Raw genomic sequence first — 19619 nt, 5'->3', positions numbered from 1 at the left:
CTAATCATGAAAGCCAAATCTAGCATAACACACACCTGGTATTTTTTAATTTTTTTTTTTCCGGAACAGTTCTAACCCACCAGTTTTGCTTATACCTCTTTTCAGATATCTTTTGCACTATGCACTTCTAGACATGACTTATACACACACAGAGGCAACTTTACACTCAATCTTTCCAAAAATCCATAAACAATTGCAATTCTAACTTCCAGGGTGAACCTACCCACACATTTTATAAGGTAGTTCACCATACTGGTTTAACAAGACAAACTGGACTCAACCAAACACTCGCAAGTCACATTTCCCATGACAATACTTCTACTTTACTGCACACACAGCAACGTCAGAGAATGGAAATACTGTTACAGGAATTCAATAACATGCATGTCAAAATTTCCATATCAGCAGAATAGGGCACTCTTAATAGGAGCATTACATTTATTTTCCTCAGTCTTAGCATTTATTGCTCCTCATAGCAGTTCAGGGGCAGGGGGGAGTTATGGTATACAAATTTAACAATGACTATTTGCCTTTCCAGCACTAAGTTGCAAAGAGTAGAAAAGATCTGAGGTAAAGCTCTGGGAACAGCTCCTTTAGTGTCCTCTTTATGCATGTTCAACAACTTGGGTCTACACACCAGGTAACTTAGGAGTTGCCTCAGCTCCTGCACACCGAATTAAGTGTTTTCACTACTATTCAGCGATCCTGCCTAAACAGCAGTCCCCCAGTTTTCTGAAGGGAAAAGGTTTTCTACCCATAAGACATTTAATTTCTCTTCATATCCTTCAATAACTGCCTAGCAGCTTATCTTTCTTCTACTGAGAGAGAAACTATGCTGAGTGATTTCAGACTTACCCCTGGATAAAACAACACAAACATGAGGAGTTTCTGTTAGTTGTTTCCTGTACCTACTCATGGGGCCTTGCTGCTCCGCCCACAACATAACTGAAGACACAAAACGTGTGGATTCACTAAGGTCACACTGGAATTAACCAATAAATCTGCAATTCACAAAAATGCGAACTCTCAGGAAACTTATTTTACCCAGAACTAAGAGCAGCTGTACAGTCATCTTCATACAGAAGTAGACTTGGCAGTGATTAGAGAATCAGTGTCAAGAAAAGGGAACAAACTCCTCTACAAATGCAACTTATGGTTAGCTACAAGAACTATTTTTACATCTTAAATACTGTGAAGCCACACCTACAGCTCTTACATCAACATAGCTGGTGATCCACTTCCACCCTGGGACACTCAGGCAGTACTCCACTACAACTTTATTTATACATTTTTAATACTTGTTTTTTAATACTTGTTTTTTATTCTCTCAGAGGGAACAAAAAGGCTAGACTTTAAGCTCTAGAGGGAAAGGAGAAAAACCCATAAGACTAAAATATGTATTATACTGGAATTTACAGCGTTTCCATCCTATGTTCAAACACACATGTTACACAGGCTGTAAATAGCTGCACTACATTACGGCTAATTGTACATACAGTTTGTTCACAGACCACTAATGAGACTACTGCACAGATAAAAAAATTTTAGCTTCTTAATAAGGAGCACTAGTTCGCGCCAATAGAGTTGTAATTTAAAATCTAAATAACTCAGATAAACACTATCATTAAAATGGAAAACTGATATTCGTTCACAACTTCTAAAACATTTTAAGTTAGATAAATAAAAAAACCACAAGTTGTGGTTTAGAATGGAGAGAGATATCATCACTTAAAACAGCAGCTTCTGAACCTAGAACAGGTGCCAAATAAATGCAAGTACATCTGTGACTTGAGAAGCACTAGTCTTGATCAGCAAAAAAAAAAAACCAAACCCAAAACCCAGTTGGAAGAGACTACTCAGAATGAATTTTACATTAATGCTTTTACTTCTGTATATACTTTAATTATGAAGGCTCCAAATGCCACCAAGCTAACAACCTCTTTGTCAACTGCAATGAGAAACACTATTTAAAAGTGTGAAACAGGATATCCATTGTTGCTACAGCCCCTGGAAGCAACTCAGCATCAAAGAAATACTACAAGAGAAAAAATATACCATCCATTTTTCATCAGAAATTAGAAGTTTTGTGTTCAGTATATTTGAAGATTTTTATTTGGTTTAACCTGCCACAATTTATATCCATTTCACTGCGATTATTGCCAGTGTTATTCTAACACCAGAAGAGTTTACAGGTAATTCTAATATACATATGCAATTCTAATAAACAGAAAAAACTAAGTGCTGATATACTTACTCACTGGTTGTTCCACATGACAGTCTAAAATTAGCACCCTGCATTGCTGCTCAGAGGAACAGTGGATTGACAAAGAAGAAAGATTTCTCATTCCCCTTGCTTTCTCTACCCAAGGGATAGAAGGTTGAAACAGCACGGGACCCATACCGAAGCCATGCAACAGCCTCCATCTTTGGTAACTAAGGGTTACTTAAATTGTATTTCGTTGAATAATTTTTTAAAGGCTTTTCAGACATTAACTCACTAATGTTAAATTCTCCTATCTGCTTTTCTTCTTCAGAGTGTAAAAATAGTCACCTCGAGTAATTTTTTTTCCCCTTGTTTGTGTATTGTTAGCTTCATTACTTCCTCTGATTGCTTTCACCTCCCCGATACTACCTGAGCACGAGGAAAGACTTCTTCACTCTTGAGGGCAACAGAGCCCTGGAACAGGCTGCCCAGAGAGGTTGTGGAGTCTCCTGCCCTGGAGATACTCAAACCCCCCTTGGATGCAGTCCTGTGCAACCTGCTCTGGGTGAACCTGCTTTAGCAGGGGGTTGGACTAGATGATCTCCAGAGGTCCCTTCCAGCCCCTGCCATTCTGTGATGCTGTGAATATCTTCTACATGTAGCTCTTTAAGAGAGCAGCTGCAAGCTTTACCAAGGCAGCTATTGCTGGGACACTACTGATGCAACGACTAAGTTGGGGAGGAGTGAACTGCCAGAAGTCACGCAGAATTCTTCTCCTTAGGAAGCACCTCTCTGCCCCTTTTCTACTGTCACTTTACACCTGTGGCAAACGCAGGTAAGGTACAACACCAAAGTGTTGCTGCGGTCATGGTATCTTTCCCAGTGAAGAAAAAGGAAGTAAAAGCAGCTGCTTTTAGTTATTGCTTATTAACTACTTTTCAGGAGATTATTTACTGAACAACAACAAAAAGCCTTCTTACAAAAGGACAGATGGGGAGTAGGGCAGTGTTTGAATTGATGAGGTTTTCTTAACACCAAAAAGTTATGGATTCCAGAGCAGGAAACAAAAAGCCTCTTGTTTGCCTGGAAAGCAAAAATGGATGGGAGTAGACAGAGGGAGGAAGTAAATTTTATTCTGAGATAGACACACATGCACACATAGAAACTGATCTGGGAAAACTGTAATGATTTAGGATTCTGTATTACATGCAGCATTGCTTAAGAAAAGCAGTCATCCCCCCAGACCTATCAAGGCATATGAAGATATGCCAGCAAAAATGTAATGTATAAAGCTAAAAAATAAATTCGTTGGAATTTTTTAAAGCCCTGTCAGAAGGACATTGCCATTTGAGATGTATTTCTAAACTGATAAGCTAACCAGTTCAGAACTTTAGAAATGAAACTAACACAGAAAAAAAGAGTAATAGACAAAGTCTGCATTCAAATATAACTGGTTGCGCTGATTTTGGCTAGGATAGAGTTAATTTTCTTCATAGAGCTGGTATGGTGCTACGTTTTGGATTTGTGACCAAAACAGTGTTGATAACAGAGGGATGTTTTAGTTATTGCTGAACAGTGCTTGCACAAAGTCAAGGCCTTCTCTGTTTCTTACTCTGCCCCACCAGCGAGCAGGCTGGGGGTGCAAAGAGGCTGGGAGGGGACACAGCTGGGACAGCTGACCCCAACTGACCAAAGGGATATTCCCCAACATATGACACCGTGCTCAGCAGTAAGTGCTATGGGGAAGAAGGAGGAAGGGGAAACGTTCAGTTACAGAGCTTGTCTTCCCAAGTAACTGTTACACATGACGGAGCCCCACTTTCCTGGGGATGGCTGAGCGCCTGCCTGCCAATGGGAAGTAGTGAATGAACTCCTCATTTTGCTTTGCTTGCATGCACAGTTTTACTTTACCTATTAAACTATCTTTATCCTGACCCACGAGTTCCCACACTCTCACCCTTCTGATTCTCTCCCCCATCCCACAGGAGGAGTGTGAGAGGCTGGGTGGGGCTGAGCTGCCCACAGGAGTTAAACCACAACCCTGTGGTTTAACTGGTCTCTTAAAGAAGAAAGCCAACAGAACCCCACACTCACACATTTCAACTCAGCCAGATCTATTATTTTTAATAAGGCTTGGTTCTGAAAGACTACGCAACTACCTGGGTTTTGGTTGACGTTTTTTTTTGCTGGGTTTTTTTGTTTGTTTTTTCTTACCGTTAAAAGAATGGAAGGAATTCTAAGAACTAAAACATATTTGGACTTAGTGAAATTGGGGAGCAGGGGTGTCATGTACTTATGTGTATGTTGAAGTGACAATGTTTACAGAAAGTAATTTCTTCAATACAGTAGTAATAAGAAAAATCCCAAAACACCCTATTTAGATAAAAGTGCTTTTATAAAGTGTTCTTGTAATAAGCTCGTACTCCCTCATGTTACTATAAAATACAACAGATAGCATAAAATGTCAGCATTTAGGAACACAGCTATTTCTTATTCAGTCCACTACAGACTACCTCCACAAACATTTTGGTTCCTACTACTGTGTCACCTCCAGCATCGACTCTCTTTACATTGACATCCAGTTAGTCATTTTTCTTTGCTCTCCATACCTAAACACACAAGTTTCATTTAAGATGAAGTGCTCTGTACATTTACTTAGTCACTCATTAAGGCACTTAAAAAGAGTAAGTCAATTGCTTGCAACTGTGCATCTGAACACAGATCAATCCAAAGTGCTTAGCAAACTCAAGTTAAACAATGCATTTGGTTAGGACAACAATTACAGAGTAATACACCTAGGAAGAAGGGTCATACCCACAAAGCATAAGATCATATTCTTACAAGCAGTGACTCTAAAAGAGAAGCCTGTATGCAAGGGATGAGCAACTCAGTATAACCTCCTGATACAATATTACAGGAGTCAATGCAGTCTTTCACTGTATCAGGCTTTTCTACACCAGAACAGCAACATCAAACCTGTCTGACATCACGCGATGTACACAGGAGCAATGCACACATTTAACAAGTCACAAGATCAAAAGAGACTGCAAAAGAAAGCTTTTTCTTTTTTTTGAGGGCAGTAAAAGTGTCTTACACCAGACCAACAGAACAAACAGGTAGAATTTATTAATCAAGAGGACAATTAGCCATAGAATTTTTGCAAGAAGAAAATTCCATGCACTAGAGACTCTGATCTGGGAGAAAGGACTAACAGCTGAAAGCAGAAGCCAGACTGATTAGTATACAAATTAAATTCCTATTAGCAATAAGCTACTGGAAAAAACTATCATATATATATAGGTCAGAAACTGAAGAAATCAGTCTTCAGATCAAGATCTGCTCTTTTTCTAGAAAATATATAACCAAACAGCAGTTACTGAACTCAGTTTAAGAAAAAAACCAAAACCCTAAGAAAATGGAAAAAACTTATGACACAAAATCTTGACCATGCAACATGATGGTCCTGCTGTGAAAAACAGGAAAACAAAAGACTCAAACACACTAGCTTGAGGAAATTTGTTTCCCTTGCATCTTATGTGGCCTTGGCTGCATCCAGGTGCACACTCTCCTCCTCTTTCCTATTAACGTTAGCAGTATAGTTTACCTATAATACACTATGGTACACTGGTTCTCCCAATTGTCTCACACAGCATTTGAAGGATAATGGAGACGAATAGGACGTTTATAAGAGTATGGCACTGACACAGGTGAGACAAGCTGTTCGCCTGAAGTTACTCCTTTCCAAAACTTGTTATGAAGAAACTGCAATTTTTATGTATTACAGGGCCAGTATACTGCTGATCCTGTGTAAACTGTACTGAAGTGACTATATTTTCAAGCTTTTCCCTCCTCTAGAAATGCAACTTGCAAAACTAGATTGCCATATTCTAAGTAATGGAGAATTACTATAACAGATACCTTTATTTTAACCCCTATACAGGCAAGGGCTTTCTCCATCCCTTTTCCAGGTACAGGGTACCTTGTGTTAAGCACAGATCAAGCTCCGACTGATACCTCTGCCACCATTCAAAATATTGTGTTTATTATCTTAATTTGATCTAGGAAGAATTACATACTAAGTTATATGTTTCTCTTCCTTCAGAAGAGAAACAGTATTCAGATTTGACAGAAGTAGCTGCTGCAAATATTTTAAGCTTCCCCCGAAGTGAAGTATGGCTAGAAACTCTATAGGAGGAAAAATTAGGGCAAAGGTAACAGACAGAGCAGAAGAAATGAGGTTCCCACGCACCGTCAAACTACTGTAAGTTTTACTGAGGGAAAACAAACCTAGAATCAAACAATTTTGGCTCAGTCTGACATTAGAAATTCATAAGGCATTTCAAGAGTTCTGTGTTTATCCTAAATATTAACTGGGCATCAATTAAAAAAAACACCCTCCAGTTATCAGCATTGAGACAGTCACAGTGAGGACTGGAGTTCTCACTGTATGTGTGATCACAGAGTTACAATCCTGGCATTGTCTGGCTGAACACAAGGAAGCACAAATCAAACACTATACAGTCAACGAATTGTTACGTTCACTGTCATACAAAAATGCCCCAGGTGTAGTTTTCAAGAGATCTCACTTCATGTCAAAGTCCTGTGGTGCAAGTTACAATTAAGAAATCTAATAACTGGTATTTAACGGACTCACAAACCAGGTGTTTGTCCCCAGCTGCTACAATAAGTAAAGCATTTACTTTCCAACACAAAAGACCTTTGCCTGCTGCCACTGGAAAAAAGCGGATTTTGTACTTCTGTTGACCTATGGACTTCAAAATGTTTAACTGTTCCTACATGTGGGACACGCAGAAGTCTGTAGACCATAATAAATAGTTGGTGTTTAAGATAATGTATGTCCTCAGATATCTAACCTGACACTAAATACTTGCTGCTTAATGAACAGACAAACCAGAAAAAGAAAAAATATTCTTCCAGCAAAACTGAAGTCAGCCTCTTTTCCAACTGACTGGGGACAATGCACGAACTTTCTTCACTCTTTTTAACCAAAGAAACAACTCCTACTCGAATTCTGAAAAAGATATATATCCTTTCACTCTGGCTGATGATGCCTAGACCACCCAATTGTAGATTTCAAAAAAGCTTTGGTTCCTTAAAAAAGGTTAGTGTACTAATACAAGTAACTTGAAAATAAAGTAAATTTGCTAGGATTGCATGTACACAGAACTGAGGTACAGAGACTGAGGTAGTCACAGATTTATAGGATTGTAGACTGGAAAGAATAAAATAAAATGTTCTGTTTCTGCAAGTGTTGGAATACTAAGTTTTCCAGCAGTGACAGTACCTGAACATTGTTTATCACACACACATCTCATTAATATTTGACAAAAGCCTTCCCTAATGAAAACATAATTACTTTAATTAATACTTTTACGAGCGTTCACAAATACACTACAGCACAACGAAAGAGTGCAAGTCAACAAAACTTGCCATGCCCTCTGTGCCTGAAAAACTGTAAGACATACCTGATTACTGCTTTTTGCAGCAGAGTTGGTCTGAGCTGTATTTGAAGAAAGGGAATCAAAAAAGGCTTGGTCGGCTAACGAGTTACCGCAGCTAATTCCATCTTTTGCACCTTCGGTTATAATCTGAAATGGAAAAAATTGCAAAAGATTTTTCATGCTTCCATTAATCACATTATGCTGTTTATCATATATAATCATCCTAATAGTCATGTCACTAGACTTTAAGATGGTTGCACATACCCTTTTTGAATTCAAATTCAACAGAACCTTTTACAAGAAACTGATGTGATAATCTGGACAATTTACTCCCACAAAGATGGAATTGGTTTGCATTGTAACAGTGTAACAAGGAAGACTGTTGTAGCAGGGGACACCTGTCTATAAATTCATCAGGGATTAACAAGGTTGTTATTGTTACTGCTTGGAGACTGCATACTCAATACTCAGAGGACCAGTTTGGGACAGCAAGTCAGGAGAGCTAAAAGCTACTAGACCATGAGCTAGCCAACTGAAGGCAAAACATAAGGTCATGTGAGCCAGCATTGTCCTCCACTACACACACACTCCCCCCCCCCCCCTTTTTTTTTTTTTAAACAAACACAGCACTGGTGAAGGAAGGGAGGCACATTCCTTAAGAATAGGCTGCAGGAATTACAGTCAGAATCTTCACCTAACTCGCAACCTGCAGACATACAGACACTGGGCGCTCCAAGAGGGAACTGGATTCCAGTCTATGCATTGAGACCCCCATTCCATTCCCACCCCCATACCACCAGTCTTTAAACAAAGAGCAGATCAACACACACTGAAGAGACAGCAAAGGCAAAGACCCTCAGGAAGAACACAAGCTGAGTAGTCCCTGGATTTGGGATCCCATATCCTGAGCCCCAGAAATTAGGTTCCATTCCAAGATTTATGAGCATGTGGCAAATCAGCGACAGCAACACCACTGTAAACTTGTATTACTCATTTCACTTCCATATCTGTATCTTCGGGCAGGAAAACAAAACAATTATTGGATCACGCAACCCCCAAAGCCAAAAGCAGACTCAAAATAGCTCATGTTCTGCAGATCACCAGTATTTACCGTAGATGACCTGCTGTTGTATTTCTTGGGAAACCATCAAGAAGCTCAGTAGCTTTGGATGGCATGTTTGCACAGGTCCCCAAAGCCAGCTACACTTGCTACAGTAAGATTATCTACTCCAAGCTTTAACATTTATGTTTGAGCACTACAGTCTGACCAGTGACCCAGAGGATCACCTCCCCAGTAGCTCTACTTTCTTAGTGCAGACCAGTGTAGTCACTCACCTCAACGTAATCTGTTGGAACAAGTCCTCTCTCGCCTTGGCTGTTTTTTCCTTCTAACCAGCCTCCACCAACATTCTGAAAGAAGTAGTAACATAGAAACAGTTTTGCTAGATGGATTCCACAGCATGCTTTAAACAGCTCAGGAGGAAGCACTGTTTTGCTGTCAAATGCAATGTTTGAAATACAGTCATGACTGTATGACCGTGAACAAACTCGCCTAAACCTGCTGAAGCAGCAGATACTTTTTTAAATGGAACACAGACCCTACTTGTTTCACACAGATATTGTGAACTTCAGATTTAACGAGTACAAGGGGGAAAAAAGGTTGATTTCCAACACCTTTGATCATTTATGAAACCAGTCAATTGTCTGGACATAGACTACATCAAAACACAGCTACTAGCATGCCAACTCCAAAGCATTAATTTCAATCAACAGATTATAAAAAAAAACCCAACCAACCAAGACTCAAGGAATTAAGCTATTGGTAATACAAGTAAAATCTCTATTTCACTTAGTGAAGGTGCAGAGGTGTGTGATGAGTGGGAGCTGTAACCCACAAAAATATTAAGGATAATCTCAAGATTGAGAGGCACACACCATGCAAAATCTGGAGATACCCTTTCTAGATTACATTTGATTTCAGAGGCAAGTCTCACATTATCCGTTTGGACAGAACTAATACCGTTCAGCTCTGATCTCAGTGGGGCATCCTGTTATTATTTGGGTTTTTTAAAAACACACATTCTACATACACTAAGAAACCTTTGCAGATCAGCAAAGCCAATTCCAGCACAGCATTATCTGGAATAAGCCAGTTCTGTTTTAAATCAAGCTGTTCCTTGAACACAGTTACACCTCAAGCTAACTCACACCTGAAAACTGGAACCACATATGCTAGACAGCAATTATTGCATTTCAGGTTTTCTTAATTTGTTTTTCAATTGATATTTTTTTTTAATTCACAATTTTGTTCTTTCACTTGGAAACTTTATGTAATCCTGCACATAGTAAGGAGAAATCTCCTTAAAAACTTGGAATACATAAGCAGACTTCTCCTTACTATGTGCAGGATTACATCAATCAGTTACTGAAATAAACTTTCATTTGCTTTTCCTTATGCACCTAAAAGTTTTCTCAAAAAACACAGAAACAACTAGACATCTTGGATTATAAATTCAACTAGCTTGGTTAAACTGCAAGAGCAATGACATCTTGAGCCAGAAGTCACGTTTGTACCGCTGCACTTAAGAGCCATCATCAATGGACTCTCATGACTTACGCCATTGCTGTCTAAACTTATCATATCAAAAAAGATCAAGAGCCTTTGTGGCGATCTATTTCACAGTTTAATCATGGACAGCATAAAATAAAGTTTTATGTGGTTTTAAGTATATTGCCTTAACACACAAACGTCTTGTTTGGCAAGAACTAGCTTGAAAGTGGTAAACTATTTATTTAGTCCTACTTCTGTGAATGGTATTAAACTCCCGAACTCATTTAAAATGCTACCTCTGCCACAGCATACCGTACTATCCAAGGGGGTGCTGGTTCTTTTAAATATCTGCTTCAAATATTTAAGGTCAGTGGAACTAAAAATTACCAGGATTACATGTGACTAGGCTCTTCAAAGAATTAGTTCATTCTGCAGAACCCATGTTTCCCATACAACCAGATAAATAAAACCTGCCATCAAGATCGGGCATTTTGTGTTTGTATATATTTAAAAGGGAAGTCTATTCACTGAGCCATATCACTACACGAAAATCAAAAGCAGAATCTACTAACACCTTGTTACCAAGGGTAAGAATTATACAGCACATTAAAAGCGCACTCGAATTCAAATTGTACACACAAATCGAATGTCAGGGCTCAAAAGTACTACCAATTTAAGAACTTGATAGTATTACCCTAATACTTTCACCACTCCTTCCCTGTACCTCGTCCATATTGCTTTAATTATGAAAGGACATACAAATTTAGTAAAAAAATTTGTCACAAGTTCTTTGAACAAACTTGGAATGCTGAAGTTACGGATGTCCTCTATCTGGACTTATGGAAGGCCTTTGACATGGTCCCACACAACATCCTTCTCTCTAAACTGGATTTGATTGGTGAACTGTTCGGGTGGACTGATGGATGGATGAGGAATCCGTTGGATGGTCACATCCAGAGGACAGTGATCAATGGCTCAATGTCCAGATAGAGACCAGTGACAAGTGGCATCCCTCAGGGGTCCATGCTGGGATCAGTGCTGTTTAATATCTTCTTCAATGACATAGACAGTGGGATTGAGTGCACCCTCAGCAAGTTTGCAGATGCCACCAAGCTGAGTGGTGCTGTTGACACGTCTGAGGGATGGGATGCCATCCAGAGGGACTTTGACAGGGTTGAGAAGTGGGCCTGTGTGACCCTCATGAGGTTCAATAAGGCCAAGTGCAAGGTACTGCACGTGGGTTGGGGCAACTCCCACTATCAATATGGGCTAGGGGATGAAGGGATTGAGAGCAGCCCTGCAGAAAAGGACTTGGGGGTGTGGGTGGATGAAAAGCTGGACATGAGCTGGCAATGTGCACTTGCAGCACAGGCTGCAAATCATATCCTGGGCTGCATCAAGAGAAGTGTGGCCAGCAGGTTGAGGGAGGTGATTCTCCCCCTCTACTCCGCTCTGGTAAGGCACCATCTGGAGTACTGCCTTCACCTCCAGAGTCCTCAGCACAAAGACATGGACCTGTTGTGTTGGAGTGAGTCCAGAGGAGGGCCACAAAAATGATCAGGGGGCCAGAGCACCTTTCCTACAAGGACAGGCTGAGAGAGTTGGGGTTGTTCAGTCTGGAGAAGAGAAGGCTCCAGGGAGACCTTACTGTGGCCTTTCAGTACTCAAAGAGGGTCTGTAAGAAAGATGGGGGCAATCTTTTTAGCAGGGCCTGTTGCAATAGGACAAGGAGTAACGGTTTTAAACTAAAAGAGCATAGATTTAGTCTAGATACAAGGAAGAAATTTTTTTTTTTTTTACAATGATGGTGGTGAAACACTGGAACAAGCTGCGCAGAGAGGTGGTAGATGTCCCATCCCTGGAAACATTCTAGGTCAGGTTGGACAGGGCTCTGAGCAGCCTGATCCAGCTAAAGATGTTCCTGTTCGCTGCAGGGAGGTTGGACTCAATGACCTTTAAAGGCCCCTTCCAACCCAAACTATTCTATGATAAGTCATTGATTAAGAAACTCAAAACCAGTAAGGGAGCTGGCATGTCGGATTTAAATGCAATTGCCAAGCACCTGAAAGATTACATGCGCACAAAATGTGGAACATTAGGCACAAAACAGACAACACATTCAGATGTAAAGGGTATCGCCATCGTTAGCTCCTTTGTCTGCCTTGGCACTCAGCTCTGTTTAGAGGAGAACAAAGCTGATCTAATTCCTAAGTGCGTAGGCACAACCTGAGAGGGCCCCTGTCCTCCAAAACTGCTCATTGCATTTGTTTCCACAAAGCTATTAGAAAATTCTTCGTATTTAGTTTATTCACCAATTTTTCAAGAGATGGTAGCTAGGGCTTTCAGATGTCACCTAGCACCTTTTTTCTTCCATCTGCTAGAATTAGGTCAGGAAAGTGCACTGAAGCCTTGATTCCATCTCCGTTTTCTTACCAGGTTGGTAATTACGATAATCTCCCCTTCACTGACGGTCAGCTCGTTGTTTCCAGGCTCCGCAGCAAAATCATACATAACACGAGCCTGTATGTGAAAAAGAAAATAGCAGTGAGCCTTCCAGATTATTAGAAGATTTCATGAAGGCAGTATCAGCACAACTTATTCTTAAGTAGAAGAAATAGTAAGTGGGGAAAGGCTGGATGTACAAAGAGCAACTCAGCATGTAGGAAGCTAACATTTCCTAAATTTGAACTCCAAACTGAACACTAATGCAAACTTTACAAGATTAAAGTCTCCTGTGGACCTTGTTAGAGATGATCATTATTTTCCAGGAGGATTCACAGTTTAGACTGTCTGTTCTCTGCTGTGTCCAGAACTATCTGTACAACTTCTTCCAGGAGAAGGAAAGGCTTCTAACTTTGGCAAACAATCCTTTTTTTTTTTTTTCCCCTACAAGATATATTCTAGCTCCAATTTGGGTAAAGGGAACTGTTTCATAGAACAAGCAATTCAGAAAGAGAAAAACAAGTAATTGTAGATGTAAGTAACCACTGCTGTACGTGAAAAGTAACATATAAAATTATGTTTTGAGACTCTTTGTATACAGGAGGAACTACACAAATGCACAAACAAACAGTGAGAGCAAGCCTGTTGTGTATTGGCACAAGGCAGGGGGGGAAGGAAAAACAAAACCAACCTAATTTTCAAGTGTTCAGACACACAAAAGCTTTGCTGTGTATTGACTCTGCTACTACACTACATAAAGAAATGTTATGTTTGAAACACTGACAAAGTTGTCTAACATTTAAAGAACAGTTCTGCTTCTTTATACAAAGAATTGTGATGTGGCCTAAGATCATGTTCCCAAACATTTTTTCATTGTCTTCTATTAAATTCCTTCCTGATCTAGAAGTAGAGAAAGCTCTCGGGAATTACAAAGGGACTATATTTCTTCTCTCACAAACTGTTGATATGGATGCAGAGAGAAACCACATATATTTTCCCCTTGCCTCTTAACAGAGGAACTAGAATCAAAGTTCTAGCTTTCCATTTAAAGTGGTGTATTAGATAAACTTTAAACCGGACCGCAACAAACCCTTTATCTAAGCTTCTCTTCCCTTGAAAGAAAACTCATCACACTGGTAGAATAGATAAAAGCCTTATTATTTACACCTCAAGTTTTTATGTTAGCCAGGTGCCCCAGAAGGAATTAATACATTATTTTATCTCATTGATGCCAATGCTGAAGTATCAAAGAGCCACAAAAGGGAAAGCTAGACTATAGGTCAGGAAATGCAAACACAAAGTTCAAATTTTAACAGACAGTTAAAACAGTACTGACACTTATAACAAAAATACCAATACTCAATATAGATTACATCATAGCCCTTATTTCTCCAGCTCATACAGAATTAAGAGCAGCAGAAAGTTTACTTCAGGAAACACACCAATTTCCCTAGCACATCTTGAAAGAGGCAAGGCTATGGTCTCATCTTTACGAGTAAGACATATGCTTGAGTTACCTCAGCTCATACAGAAGTGGGCTTTGTTCCTGCATATTAAAAAACTAAATCCAAGAGAAACAATTTTACAGCGGTGTTACTAATAACATCAGACACTGTGTACAGCAATGAGGTCCTTCTTATACCCAGAGGTCAGAAGGAAGCAAAAAAAAAACACCACACACCAACCCAAGCCTAATTTTTTTTGCCACAAAGATGACAGAAAAATCATGAAAGCAAGTTAAGTGACAAGAGAAAAAAATACCAGAAGACAGACATTTATCATAAAGCCTTGCCTGTCTCAAAATTGCAGGTTATGACCCCCACCTAGACACCCCTTCTCCTGTCATAAAAAAACAGAAAAAACACAACTTCCCTCCCCCACAATTTCATGAGTATCATGTGGAAATAATTCCAGCTGGTCAAGAGACCTCACTTCAGTGTAAACAAAAACAGAGCCTAGAAAAAGCACATATGTTGTAGTTCAGCTGACAAAGCTAACCCTGAACCACGTGCACAAAGAATGAAACAGCTGGTCTTTGCCACTAGAGAAGCACAACATTGCAGAAAACCATGTGTCCCAAGCACTCTGAATGCATCCTTACATGACAGTTTTTCCCTTAGAATTGAGGCTTTCGGCACTTTCAGGTTATGCCATGCAAAACCAAGATGAAGAAGAGAAAACTGTTTTCAATAATAACACTGACTACTTTTCTTCCAGTAGAAAATCAGGCCTCCAGGCAAATATAAGAATAAACTGCCTTACTTTCCTTAGAAAGTAAACTGAAGAGAAGCAGCACACCTTTTGAAATACAAGAACATTTTAAGCAGGGGTGTAAAGAGCACCATCCTCCAGGCCTCTCCCCTCAACAGTAGTAGATGAAGGCGTTGAACATGTACTTTTTCCAGCAGGTTACAAATACTTTCCCAGCTCCTGCAAGTTGATTTAACAACACTTAGATGCTAAGCATCTGAACCGTGGGGAAAGCAGCTTTCTTAACCAGGGAGCCTTCTTACCCTTCTTCAAGCAGTACACCATAGTATTATGTTCTTGCTTTTACTCACAGGAATGATGAGAGTTCACCAGGACGAGGACAGATTTTACCAGCCTTCAAGAAAACTAGCAAAACGCCCCACAGTAATGATAAGACTGGGCAGGTAAGATACACTTGTGTCTAATAAGGTAACAGATGAAAATATTAGGTTCTCCAGATGTAGCTTAGAAAAACTAGTTTATTTAGAAAAATTTGGAAGTATTCAGCTTGTAGGGAAGGAAAGACCAAGAGAGATACATAGAACTTAATGAAGTCATTGTGCCAAAGTCTATTCACCTGCCCCAGATTCCTGTTTCAAACGTTGCTAAAAGTATGGGGGGGGTGCAGGGGGAGAAATCACAAACCAACCCAATAATTTTTGCCCTTACTGCAGAGTAAGAAATTGAAAAGTAAAGAGATTTGCAATACTACAGAAATGGATTATTACAGACCATAAAGCATTTGAGGTACAGCTGTAACCTGATCCATATATTAATGTTTCAGATACATTCCCTAGATTTTTTTGCTGGTACTCTGTTTCACTTGTATCTCTGAGCTTATTTGCCTAGTTTGGGAATTAAGTCCCCAAGAACTCCAGGCAAGTAAGCTTTAATGCTACTCTCCTACTGTTGAGATTTAATGGGAAAAATAGCATAAACTCAACCAATTCCAAAATAAGTGAAACTAAATGACTAAATATTTTCTCTCAATTTACTAAGTGTATTGTTAACAATTGAAAGCCCTCCCTCCAACTTTTCCTTGGGCAGTGGCACCAGCCCCAACCCTATTTAATTTTATGACAATCAGTTCCAAAATACTATAAAAAGGAAAATGGTTTGGTTTTGCAAGAAACTTTTTCTTACTTACACAAATATTACACCCAAGTAGCAGTTATGGCTTAGAGTTAGTTCTTTGCCACGTATTCAAAAATAGCACATGGGCATGGACAGAAGAAAGCATTTAACCAGAAAAGGATTTTAGCTCCTGGGCAATGCAATACATGCATTGAATATAAGCTCATGGACATTCTGAATAGTTATAAAATTAGAATCTCTGGCAAATTCCAAAGATCAGAGAATGAACACCACAAAGGCAACTTCTTCAAAACACAGGTATAAAAAACCAAGACTTGTTACAATAACTGTTGTGCTTCATATTTACTTCTGATCATATGTAAAAGGATCAAATGATCCATGAACTACAGGAACTTCAAAGATTCAAATATTTTGTTGGTGGAATAAAGGCCATTGCTTCATTTACAGAATACTGCAAGTCTACAAAACAAGTAAGAAATGATAATTGATCTATTAGCTGAAAGAAAACTAGTTTCTTTTACCGGCTGCACTTATCCCCCCTGTCTCTCATGCCCAATCCCCCCTACGATACAACTGGCTCCAGATTCTGAAGTTGTTTTGTCAGATCCTTTGAGAAAACGTTTAAACAGAGTTCATTGACCAGAAAGCAGAACTGGTAATTGTACTGTACACCTGCTGCCTCCCTTTGCTCGGGTGGCAGTGGAGCTTCCCGCACCTCCACTGAGAGCTTGTAACATAACCTGATGTTCACCTTGTGCTCCCTCACGTGAGAAAAGGCCAGCACAGACTAAGCAGAACCCCACAACACATGCCAAGGAGGAAAGGGCACTCTGATCCCCAGCATCTCTGCAGCTCTGGCATATACTGCAGTTTCTCTAGAATGAGACAGAGCTGGCAGTTTTCTCTACAAGCTGAGGACAGAGGGAAACCAGTAAGAATCCCTCCTCATTAAAGGAAAATACACTTTTCAGCAGTATGGGTACAGACATTTAGATTGTAATAAGGAGAAGAGAAAGGAAAGAGATAATTCTCAGTGTTACATCAGCATTCTTTGGAGCTGGTTCTACCTGCTGTAGTTACACACCTGGACTGCAGCTTCCCAATTTACAGATTTACTGACTTATTACAGCATGAAACCTCTAAACTTCTAGAAATTCTAAGCGTTGCAATCAATCACTATTACTACCTTTTTAGAATAATAGTAATCGTTTCTAAGCACATCAAAACACAAAAGATTCTTCACATTGAAAAGCAGTACCTAGATTAGCGAAAGTACCATCCCTCTGCAGACCTAAAGCAGACTTGGCTTTTCTCCATTACTTCTGTTTGAGTTCAGTACCTCTTCCCTTTTCCCAAAATATTAAAAAACAAGAGGAAAAAACCCCAAACAAACAAACAAGAGCATTTGCCAACTTATTTCTGCAAGCAGACATAAGACTACGCAACTATAACTGTCAGTGTGTCAAGACTCAGCATAAATTAGATGGGAAGGAAGTTGGCTAGCAAGTCATTAAAATAAAATTCCAATGAAGAATTACATTACCACTACATTAGCTTACTAGAAGATCCAAGATCTATGCAGACATCCTGATGGACTAGCTCCTTTTTATGTCCCCCGGAATCTTGAAATAGCTGATAAAGCAACAGAAGCACGTATTTCTCATTAAGAAGAATCTGCCTTTTCCAAGATGTTTCACTCAAGAGATGCTAGGCGCAGATCGATGAGCAACTTACCCCCAAGCCTGACAATCCTGAGGTGTACAGGCACACACTTGCCCACGTTACAGTTCACCAGCAGCAGGCTAGCTCTCTCACGTAGAAGCAGAACAACGAGAACCACTATGCATTCCTCATTATCCAGGAGCATACAGACTAACAGCTAATGGACATCACTTGTGCTCACAGCAGCCATTATAATAGCTTCCCTGTCTAAACCTCTGTTGATAAGAATGATTAATGACCCACACAGAATGATTACTGGGTTTTGTTTAAAGTTCACACTTCTGAAGCAAAATGTTTTTGTAATGCATCAGGGGATGCAGAACTGCTGTGTTAGAATAGAAGTATGCTTTATAGCACTAAAATTGGAGAAGCCACTCAAAAATTGGACACACCTTTGAAATCGCTTTCCCTACGAACAGGACTTCATTGTATTAGCTCTTTCTATTAACACAGGGCTTGTGTTATGCCATAGATTCATCTGTTTCAGCCATGTGTTAAAGTTTAGGAAACGTGTACCACAACTGCTTCTCTTGGACAGCTGACAGTGGCAGATAGCACAAAGGAAATATCCATAAAAGGTTCATAGCATGAAATTGCCATAATAAATGCACACCCTCCTCCCAGCAGGTAGCGCTTCAGCAGTTCAGTCCTTCAGCCATCCAGCAGTGCTCTTTTCAAGGGACAGGGATTCACAGGTTTAATTTGCTTGGTGTCACTGTCTCAGAAAGACAACTGCTGTATCACAGCAGCAAGGATGTCAACACCTTCCAGGTTCATGCTTCGCCTCCAGCTTCCTGTCCTACTGTTGGTGGCAGCAGCTCCCAGATCCAGAGAACAAGGATCACATTCTGTATTATGGTTTTGGAAAGTAAATGGGGCAGATAAATCTTTTCGAATAAACCTGCATCCCACTAGAGAAGCCTGGTAAAATATCTTTTTTTAAAAGAAAAAACAAAAAACAAAAAAAAAAAACACAAAAAAAAACAACACACCCCAACACATTAATCATTAGCATCAGCTTTTTTTAATTATTATCATTATTATTTTTGAGCTAGGACTCTTCTTCACAAGTCAAGTCCTTAAATTTTAAATAGCCTTGACAGTAAGCAGACTTGAACTTTTCTTCTAGGACTAGATGACCTTTAAAGGTTCCTTCCAACCCAAACTATTCTATGATTTTATGACTGCAGCTTAATCTTTTAGCTGGAATGAACAACAAAGGGCTTTTGGTCACCTTAAATAACTCCAGTAACATTTGTTATGGATAAACTTCAGAAAGGTTTGCTACAAAAACCTCTATCAGTTAGTACAAATATTCTTCCGTAGGTCTAGTAAGCACAAGCTTGTGAAACACTGATAGTATGTTGATCACACTTCAAAGCACAGAACAGTGAAGTGCATTTCTCTCTTCCCAGACTTTGTTTTATCCATTCTCTACTATAAGTTTTTTGGATGCAAGTTCAGTTGGTTGGTTTTTTTGGTTTTGTTGTTGTTTGGTTACATTTTTGGACAGCGTTTTTGGTTTGGGTTTTGGTGGGGTTTTTTGGCAGGTTTTTGTTTGTTTTCCAGAATTACCTTTCCCACCAATATTGCTTTTAGAAATAAAATACTCATTCTAAAGGGAAGTTCTAAGAGAACAAAACAGCAATAGCACACCTGGGATACTGGTTGGGATCCCAGGAGGGGAGAAATTGAGGAAGCGGAATGAAAAAGAATAAAGACAAAAACCTAGCTGCAATAAATCAGATCAGAAATCAGCGGTATCTCTTGATTACATCCAAAAGAATGGTTCAAAATGAAGCATTTAATCTCAAAAGTGGCAATACTCTGCAAACAAAGGGCAATCAACTTGAGATGATTATTGCATTTTCTGTTCTGTAGTGTTTGATCTTTC

General features: G+C 39.5%; 1 protein-coding gene across 1 annotated transcript in view; it reads right to left on the bottom strand.

The window, feature by feature from the left end:
• SNX9 (sorting nexin 9) overlaps positions 1–19619 on the bottom strand; it is a 58775-nt gene that overhangs the window by 33468 nt on the left and 5688 nt on the right. The window contains exons 3-5 of the mRNA XM_086460435.1: positions 12650–12736; positions 9001–9075; positions 7690–7812 (exon numbers count right to left, since the gene is read on the bottom strand). Of these exons, the coding sequence (XP_086316561.1) occupies positions 7690–7812; positions 9001–9075; positions 12650–12736 (285 nt within the window). The remainder of the gene's footprint in view (positions 1–7689; positions 7813–9000; positions 9076–12649; positions 12737–19619) is intronic.

Source organism: Leptosomus discolor, chromosome 2, assembly GCF_034619465.1.
Source record: "Leptosomus discolor isolate bLepDis1 chromosome 2, bLepDis1.hap2, whole genome shotgun sequence".
NCBI classification, from domain to species: Eukaryota; Metazoa; Chordata; class Aves; order Leptosomiformes; family Leptosomidae; genus Leptosomus; species Leptosomus discolor.
This window is presented reverse-complemented; position numbering and strand designations above follow the sequence as displayed.